Source organism: Larimichthys crocea, chromosome VI (genome assembly GCF_000972845.2).
Source record: "Larimichthys crocea isolate SSNF chromosome VI, L_crocea_2.0, whole genome shotgun sequence".
Classification (NCBI taxonomy): Eukaryota; Metazoa; Chordata; class Actinopteri; family Sciaenidae; genus Larimichthys; species Larimichthys crocea.
Genome location: NC_040016.1, coordinates 16,553,216 through 16,562,750, shown reverse-complemented (window position 1 = coordinate 16,562,750; position 9,535 = coordinate 16,553,216). Strand labels below are relative to the sequence as shown.

Sequence of the window (9,535 nt, the reverse complement as noted above, 5' to 3'; positions counted from 1 at the left end):
GTTTATGGCTTCTCTGCACATCATTAAAATACACAAAACTAAAAGGCATGAGATTTAACTTTTCCTAGCTCGCAGATGACATGAATGCCGTGCACGTTTTTGTCCTGCAGAGCAGAGCTTTCGTCAAGTTTGACTGCCGTCTTTATGCCGCGGAGAGCTAAACCACTGTGCTCTGACAACGAGGGCCCATTAATAATATAAATACTGATTCAACTATCTGAGCATAGACAAAGAGTTAAGAAAAACATCTGTCAGGATAAGAGATACAGTTTTACTTCACATCCATCTTCAGTTTTTTTTCTGCTCAGTATTTACAAAAACTATATAGACTAGAGGTACTCATACTAGCTACTTCCTTGATTATCTGTACTAGCTAACAAGACAAGTACTGATATAATACATATTTTTAAAACAAAGATCATCGATAATAACAAAGAAAAGGAAAAACAACTTCATACTTAATGCCACCCTCAACAAAACATGGATATTCTGCCATGATTGAGCTATTAAACGTTTTTTTTTCCGTCTGTCTGACTGTGGCACAAAACAAACCGATGAGAACTTAAGACAAAGTGACACACAAACAGCCAATATGAGGCAAAGCAGCCTGATTGATTACAAACACGGTTACAATCAATATCTAACTGAATGGGCAAGCGTCTTGGGGCCGGGTTAGGAGTGTGAAATGTAAATTTACTTTCCGAAAACGGGGAACAAAGAGCCGTGGCAGAATCAACACATTCCAGCTGATTTGAGATATTTTTAGATTTCAGGGACAAAATACATTAAAAGGTTACCCTTGGCTTTTCATTTGTGTACAATCTGGACTTTTGTGTGGGCACAATGTGTTAAAAAAAGGAAAGGAATGCTTGCAGGTAGGCTTAGACATGCAAGAGAAAACACACTGTGCTCAAGGAGCTCTGGTGTGAGGAGAAGGAAAATGATACAAAACAGGAAGTAGCAACCAAACTGCATTAATAGTTGAGCTGCAGGGTGAAGATTAAAAAAAAGACATCCTATATAATGGTAAAGCCATCTAGTATCTATGTCTCTCTAAGTTTGTCAGAAAACTCTTGTCAGAAATTCACTTGAACATCCCACACACGCGCACACACACATTAGTCGTCTCCAACAGCACAGCACGTTTTCTGATTTGCCACCCGTCGACAACTTTCTTTAGGTGTTCCTGATGCCGAGCGCCTGCTCCAGCTCCTGTCGCCTCTGCTGGACCTGAAAGACATTTTCAAATAAAAAAAGTCAACAACGGATGTGACTCAAACGACGAGGGAGGCATGCTTGCAAGCTTGTACTTGGCCTAACGTCTGCATGCCAACATACTGATGTTTGAAGGATGTCTACGGTTCATCTGAGTACAGTGTGTTTGCATGCTTAAAGGTGAAATGATGAATCAGTTGGTTGATCAACAGAAAAAAACAAAAACATTTTCGATAAATGGTTGTCCAGCCGAAACGCCACATTTTTTTTTTGTGCAGGCTTCTTAAATATGAAGATTTTCTTCTTTTCTTTGTGTTTTAACAGAATTTTTTTAAATTTGGGTTTTTGGTTGGCTACTCAGAAACAATAAGATATTACTAGTCACAATTAGCTCTGGAAATAATGGCCATGGAGCCTGATTTTCTAACATTTCCTAGAAGAAAAAAAAACCCTTCATAACAAAATAAAACAATGGAGAAAACAACTGGATTAACCAGAAGTGACAGATTTTCTGCTTTATTTGAGAGAGGCAGCTTCAGGAGAAAGAGGGTGGCAGTGGAGGGAGAGGAGATGACATGCAGCAAAGGACCCGGGCTGGAACTGAACCTGGGTCGCTGCAGTAAGAACTTTAGCCTTTAGCCCCACAACCAGTTTTTTGTCTGATACATTATCGGCAAAACTCTAGCACTAACAGAGATTCCAGTTGCGTATTAATGCACTTATGCTGGAAAACAATTAGCAGATTCATCAGTAATGAAAATAATCATTAGCTGAAGCCCTAATTGGCACTAAACACTAATCACCAAAGTCATCACAAATCATAAAAAGCTGCTGAAACATTTCACTCAGACACACAACCGTTTCCCTCCTGGTGATGCTGGAGGAGAAGTCAGGGGATCATCAACAGTAACAGGATTTATCTTTTGGGGAACAGGACGGCAATTCATCTAAGAGTTGTTGAGATAATCAAGTTTGGACCATGTTGTTAGTGTGACTGATTACCTTGGAGTAGAAGTAGCGACAAACGGCCTCCTGAGCCCACGGCTGGTAGTAAAACTCCGCTCTTCGCTCTTCTTCTGGGTTTCCAACAACATCTGTCATGGTCTGCAAACAGAAAGACACAATAAGACATGACTAGATTATCCCACAGCTGAGAAATAATGAGCGCAAAAGATAAATAACATCCATTTAACAGGCCTGACTCAAACGCAGCTAAGATTTTTATTTTTGGATAAAGTTAACTGTGTTGTTGCTGTGGAAGCAGACGGCAAGCTTTGGACTGAACTCATTCAGTTTCACAGAGATTCAGCTGGACAAACACCACAGGTGGCTGGCAGCTGGTCAGCAGTTAATCGGCTCATGGTCAGAGGGGAGGTGTGCATGCACACAGTCGGACATGTTATTAAATGGTTCATGCTCCGGTTTGACTTTGCCCTGCCTGTGATACACCTGAGCGAGCAGCATGAGCCTTGTGTTTTCGGAGCATGATGTCCACGTTCTCATGTAATGAAGTCCTCTCTTCCCACAGTTGAACCAAAGATTGAAAATTACTTAGAAATACCAGGGCGCACGTTTGAATCTTTTCAGAATTTCAAATTTTTGACATTTGATATCTGACACGAGATGTTATAAAACATGTCAATGATACTTTAAGAGTGTTTCCTTCTTGCATACTAAAACTACTGTGCCTTATGCTGTGTCTGGTAGACTTTTCTACATTCATTAATATCTTATAACCTCTGCAGAATGTGCTCATAGTTGCTTCTGTGAAATGTGAAATCAAAGAACCAAGCCTTGCGATATTAGCCCATCTCAAACGTATCTGTGAACGTCATGCAATATGATACAAAATGTGCTATAATGTGGAGGTTTTGTTGTCAAGCAGAAGCGTTGTGGTATCAGCAGAGATACTAAGAGCACGGATAAAAGTTCTTACGAGATTCAGACTGAGGTCATGACGGAGGGACTCACCTTGAGGTCTCTGCACTGGGACTGCAGCCAGTCGTTGATAAAGCCCTGAGGATCTCTGGCAAAACTCAACATGAACTCTCTCTGGGTCTTCAGCTGGTTAATGGTCTCGATGGTTTCATGGATCTGAGAAGGATTTAACAGAAAACAGAGACAGTCGTCAGAAAAAGCTTTTTCCTTTCCTTCTATCAAGTATTCTTAGATCATTTTAAATGAAATCATAGTGACTTTTCATGATGTAGGAGCTTTGTTGGTGCTTCATGTACAGTGACACATCATTCCATCGCCTGCTCTGACAATCATTACTGACTGATGATTACTTACTGACTGTATGTTGCATGACTACAACAGCCAATTGTGAACTGCTGTCACAAGCTGTGGAATAATTGCAACATGGGTTTTAGTCTAGTGATTTTGAAGTTAATATTATTTATAAATAATAACATTTCAAAGGGAATTATAAAATGTAGACAACTTAAATGGCACCTAGTTTTTTTATGTGATACGCAGTAAAACATGGGAACAATCTGCACCATTTCCTCAAGTGCTGTGGAACAGGTTTCTGTGTGGATAATTGTTTTGTTTGTCTCGTGTGACGCGCTACACAGTTCACCAAAGGTCTCACACAGTTTCACTAACGTACAGGTGGTGGTAACATGCCTGGAAACCAACAAAGGCAGCGAAGATGACTGCTAGCAAGTAAAAAAATGAAATGCATTCAAAACATTTGTTAAACGTCAAAAGGTACAAACGATGTGTTTTGGTTCGTTATAGTGTTTACAAGATTTCTGAAGGGAACCTTTGATGCACCCACTTAAAATAAACTAAAATATTCTTCACTGCTTTAACCAACCTTCAGCCAATAAAATTTAGATCAAACAAGTAAAAACAGCTGCAATAAATCAAACCTTTCCTGCAAGATAAGATGACATTTACTTATGATTGAAGCTTGCGGCAGTAAAAACAAAGACATCCCGGTGAATGGCTGGTTGCTTCACTAAGCAACTTATGGATCGTCAACTCTTATTTAACGAGAAACTTGTGACACATTAAATGTCAGGGTAAAACAGGGTGTAGTCTTTATGTATGTAAAAATGTGCACTTTTAGGAGAGTGGGTTAAACACAGGTGCCGGGTATAAGATGGGGATAATGGGAATGTCTGTCAAGGCTCTGGTTTACATGATGTGATGGTTGCTGGTGTGTCAAGAGAGAAAACAAAGACTCTGCTACAAACTGTTCCTGATATCAAACCGGCAGGAACCAGGTGTATATCGGTAATTGTCACTGAATCCAAAGTAAATCAACAAAATGAATGGCGCCTATAACTATAAACAAGCTCTCTCTATTTACATTGTTAACTTGTCTCAGAACAAAGACTACGCGGGAGGGTGTCTTCTACGGGAATGGCTCTGTGCCTTATCAAAGTGATTGCAGCCATCTCAGCCAAGGGTAATGGCTGCTAGCAGGAGGTCAAGGAGACCTGACTGACCTCAGAACTGATTTGAAAAGTAGGCGATAATTCAAGGGCAACAATTCTGCCGATGTGTGAAATTGCCCTCAGCAGGCTCATAAAATGTTGGAAAGAAATCTACATGGAGGCTCAAAGGAACAGGGGTTCAATGAAAAAAAGACCACCAACATTCACATTGGATTTGAATTGTTTAAAAGAGCCTGTACACAGCAGTTTGAAGGTGTGTGCCATTTCAAACTACTTAACCAAAAAGACATTAGTAAGGCAAGTTACTCTGCAGTCAGGAAGAATCTGGTAATTTGATAGATCAAAACCACCCACAGAAAGAAAGCACAGACACGCTGCAGGAAACAGGAAAAACAACTCCCTTTCATCACACAGGCAAGGGATGTGTCTGTCTGAAACTCCCCGGGACAAAAAAAAAGAAAACCAGCTGGTGTCCGTTGGGCTGCGATCTGTACCTTATTGTCCAGTCCTGCTATTTCCTGCTGACTTGCTGTGGAGAGCAGGAAGGAGTTCATCTGGGTCTTCAGCGTGTCATCCACCTCCACGTCAATGTCATAGCAAGCAGTCTTCTTTTGGTCATTCGGGTCCACGCTACAAAACAATTCAACATGTTTAGATTCAGTAGTCGGTGGATGCGTCACGTGAGAGACTTGTTTATGCTTCACTGTAACGAGGTTACCTGATCACATGGTTGATGATGATGGGCTCCGGGGGCATCAAGAGTGCATGCAAGCGCTGCGGGATCTCGGAGAACTTCATTCGCTGAGTCTCAAAGATCTGCAATATGAAACAAACATTAACATCGCACGTACTGTTGATATTTGGACAGAGCCTTTCGGCCTTTACTTTAAGTTTAGGCTGCACATGTGACGGCTTTAAGAGCTATGGAAAGAATTTGGACTAAAGCAACCAGGTATAGACAAACATAGACAAACAAATTAACTACTACTATGTCGTTTCAGGTACAACACATTTCATCCACAACGCACACAACAGATCGGGGGCGAAGACAGGAAGTGCGTATACCATTTCATGTATTTTCATAAGATTGGTGCAGATTCTAATGTCTTATCTATTTGGTTCAATGACGTGAACATCGTTAACAGCTAATACATGCACTCTCTCGAGCCCTGAATAGAAAGCAGCAACTCGGATGGATAGTTAACATGGGAGGAACACAGGAATGTGAACAAGCCTTGGTTCTCTTGGAGTGTTAAAAAATGAGGAGAAACTTGTGAATTCGTGGAGTGAACAAGAAGCCCTCTCTGACACGTCCTTCGATTTGTAAGAGTGGAGAGTAAAAAGGAGAGAAATCTCTGCAGCTTTTGAAATCCCTGGTGAGTATGCTATACAGTATGTTGCAGCTTTTGAAATCCCTGGTGAGTATGCTATACAGTATGTCGTGTCCACATTCTGCAGTGTCGTCTCTTTTCCTTTTTGTCTGTTTTTTCAGAACAATCCACTGCGTGCGCACACACACACACACACACACACAGGCAGCTGTGGCTGCTTCTGTTTCTGCTCCATTGGTTAACAGTTTTGCTTCTTGTAAATTTCCACCAGATGCAGGATGGCAAATAAGGAATCTAGCTGTAGTCACTGACTAAAAGCTTCACATCTTTGAGTGTGAGAGGGCGTCACGACTTCTTGAAAGACCTTTAGTGTATGATGGGCATTAGTTGCATCTAACTATGTGTTGTGACAATCATGCTTTAGTTCCCCGCAGCCCATTCAACTGTTATTTCATGTTCATTTTTCTTGAGACTAGAAATTTGACATAATGTACTCCGTCCTTTCAATTTTAAGTCCTTGAGAAAAATAATAAGAAAATGACGACTAGCCCTTGTGCTCCCCTTGGTACATTTTGTGTACTTTTCACTTGAAAAAATAATTTTTATAATTTTGCTTGTGTTAATGGTAGTGAGACAAAACTTTTTAAGGTTTTGTTTTTTTTTTTATCCAATTTTAAAATTCCAACCGTGGCTTTAATAACAGGGCTATAATACACTGTAGAAAAGAAAGTTCCTCTGGGTTCCCTCAGGACATTTTTTGTACCATTGACTCCCATTATAACATACACTTTTGATCCTACTCTAATTTTGGCATAAAACAATGTTGTACATATGACAACCTTTTCATTCGAAGCTTCTGACTTGGAAAAAAATAATTAAAAAAAATCAATTATCCATCATTATCCACATCATTTGATGTCATTTTCCACTATATGGCTGAGGGCTCCATTCCATACTGTTTCATTGAGATCTTTTTCTGTTGCATTTCAGACTATTGCTTGGCAGTAAAATACTGCCTAATTAACATAATTACAACTAAAATGGTCTGGGTGTGTTGGTACTGATGTAAAAGTGTGGTACAAATGTGTGTATTGAGAATATTATTTGTGTGTGTGTGTGTGTGCACAGAGAAGAAGACGACGTGTGTTCACAGGGAAAAAGAGTCTTTTTTGCACACACACACACACACACACACACACACACACACACACACACACACACACGAGAACAAAAGAGAGATCAATCGAAATCAAAAGGTTAAAGAGGTCAAAGGTCAAAGCAGCACTCAGCTACCAAAGCAAAGTCTTTTTTTGTTTTGGTTTTCAGTGCAGCATGTTTACTCAGGTTTACTCAGGTGAAATAATAGATCGCTCGCACTCATTTTTTAATAAACTGACACTGCTCAAAAAATAATAATGCATTCAAATCAACGTTGTCAATTATTGACATATCCAAGGGAGTCCCTAAAAATTACAGTTTGCACTTAGTGTATAGAAAATATTTCAAATTTTGTGCTTTTTTATCATGTGGTTTCATATTCTGAAAATGGCATTAAAGGGTCAAAATTATTAAGAAATACGTGAAAATTTGATAGTTATGATTAGGACTGAAGTTGGTCAAGTGAAAATTTGATAGTTATGATTAGGACTGAAGTTGGTCAAAAGGTTTAATGCAGTGAAAGTGAAAAAAAAAAAAAATGCACATATAATTTTATAGCACGTTTTAGAAAAAAACATTTTTTGTACCGAACCACTCGCACAAACTTTTTTTAGGGGAGCACAAGGGCTAGTGTCACCAAAGGAGAGTAAAACAGCAAACAGAGCTTTTAAGTTAATGGCTCTATTCAGTCTTAAACATACTGCAAATCAGGGGCGGTCGGTGGCGTAGTGGGTTAAGCGGCCGCCTCGTGTGTAAGAGGCTATAGTCCTCGCTGCAGCTGGCCCCGGTTCGACTGAATAGAGCCATTAACTTAAGCTCTGTTTGCGTTTTACTCCTTTGGTGACACTAGCCCTTGTGCTCCCCTAAAAAAAGTTTGTGCGAGCGCCTTGGTACAAAAAATGTTTTTTTCTAAAACGTGCTATATTATGTGCCTTTTTTTTCCACTTTCACTGCATTAACCTTTTGACCAACTTCAGTCCTAATCATAACTATCAAATTTTCAGTATTTCCTAATAATTTTGACCTTTAATGTCATTTTGGGAATATGAAACCACATGATAAAAAAATGCACCAAAATTTTGAAAATATGTTTTACCTGTGAAACACACGTCTTTTTCTTGTGCGCACACACAACAATAATATTCTTCATACACACATTGTTACCACACTTTTACATCATACCAACACACCAGGACCATTTTGTTTTGTTATTGTGTATATTATAGGCAGTATTTTACTGCCAAGCCATAGTCTGGAAATGCAACAGAAAAAGATCTCAATGAAACGTATGGAATGGAGCCCTCAGCCATATAGTGGAAAATGACATCAAATGTGGATAATTGTTTTTTTATTTTCCAAGTCAAAAGCTTCGAATGAAAAGGTTGTCATATGTACAACTTGTTTTATGCCAAAATTAGAGTAGGATCAAAAGTGTATGTTATAATGGGAGTCAATGGTACAAAAATGTCCTGAGGGAACCCAGAGGAACTTTCTTTTCTACACAGTGTATTAGCCCTGTTATTAAAGCCACGTTGAGAATTTTAAAATTGGATAAAAAACCCAAAACCTTAGAAGTTTCGTCTCACTACCATTAACAAGGCCAAATTATAAAAATTATTTTTTTTAAGTGAAAAGTACACAAAATGTACCAAGGGGAGACAAAGGGCTATCGTCATTTTCTTATTATTTTTCTCAAGGAACTTAAAATTGAAGGACGGGTACAATTATGTCAAATTTCTAGTCTCAAGAAAAATGAAAATGAATAATAACAGTTGAATGGGCTGCGGGGAAATAAAGCATGATTGTCACAACACATAGTTAGATGCAACTAATGCCCCTCATACACTAAAGGTCTTTCAAGAAGTCTGACGCCCTCTCACACTCAAAGATGTGAAGCTTTTAGTCAGTGACTACGCTAGATTCCTTATTTGCCATCCTGATCTGGTGGAAATTTACAAGAAGCAAAACTGTTAACCAATGGAGCAGAAACAGAGCAGCCACAGCTGCCTGTGTGTGTGTGCGCACGCAGTGGATTGTTCTGAAAAAAAAGACAAAAGGAAAAGAGACGACACTGCAGAATGTGGACACGACATACTGTATAGGCATACTCACCAGGGATTCAAAAGCTGCAGAGATTTCTTCCTTTTACTCTCCACTCTACAAATCGAAGGACGTGTCAGAGAGGGCTTCTTGTTCACTCCACGAATTCACAAGTTTCTCCTCTCTTTTAACACTCCAAGAGAACCAAGGCTTGTTCACATTCCTGTGTTCCTCCCATGTTACTATCCATCCGAGTTGCTGCTTCTGTTTGTTCAGGGCTCGAGAGAGTGATGTATTAGCTGTAACGATGTTCACGTCATTGAAACAAAATAGATAAGACAGAATCTGCACCAATCTTATGAAAATACTGAAATGGTATACGCC

At 39.5% G+C, this 9,535-nt stretch overlaps 1 protein-coding gene across 1 annotated transcript in view; it reads right to left on the bottom strand.

Annotated features, from left to right (window-relative positions):
- Positions 1–189: 189 nt before the first annotated feature.
- smarcd1 (SWI/SNF related BAF chromatin remodeling complex subunit D1) overlaps positions 190–9,535 on the bottom strand; it is a 17,286-nt gene continuing 7,940 nt past the window's right edge. The window contains exons 9-13 of the mRNA XM_019258188.2: positions 5,341–5,438; positions 5,117–5,252; positions 3,187–3,309; positions 2,218–2,319; positions 190–1,230 (exon numbers count right to left, since the gene is read on the bottom strand). Coding sequence (XP_019113733.2) covers positions 1,177–1,230; positions 2,218–2,319; positions 3,187–3,309; positions 5,117–5,252; positions 5,341–5,438 — 513 coding nt within the window. The 3' untranslated portion in view covers positions 190–1,176. The remainder of the gene's footprint in view (positions 1,231–2,217; positions 2,320–3,186; positions 3,310–5,116; positions 5,253–5,340; positions 5,439–9,535) is intronic.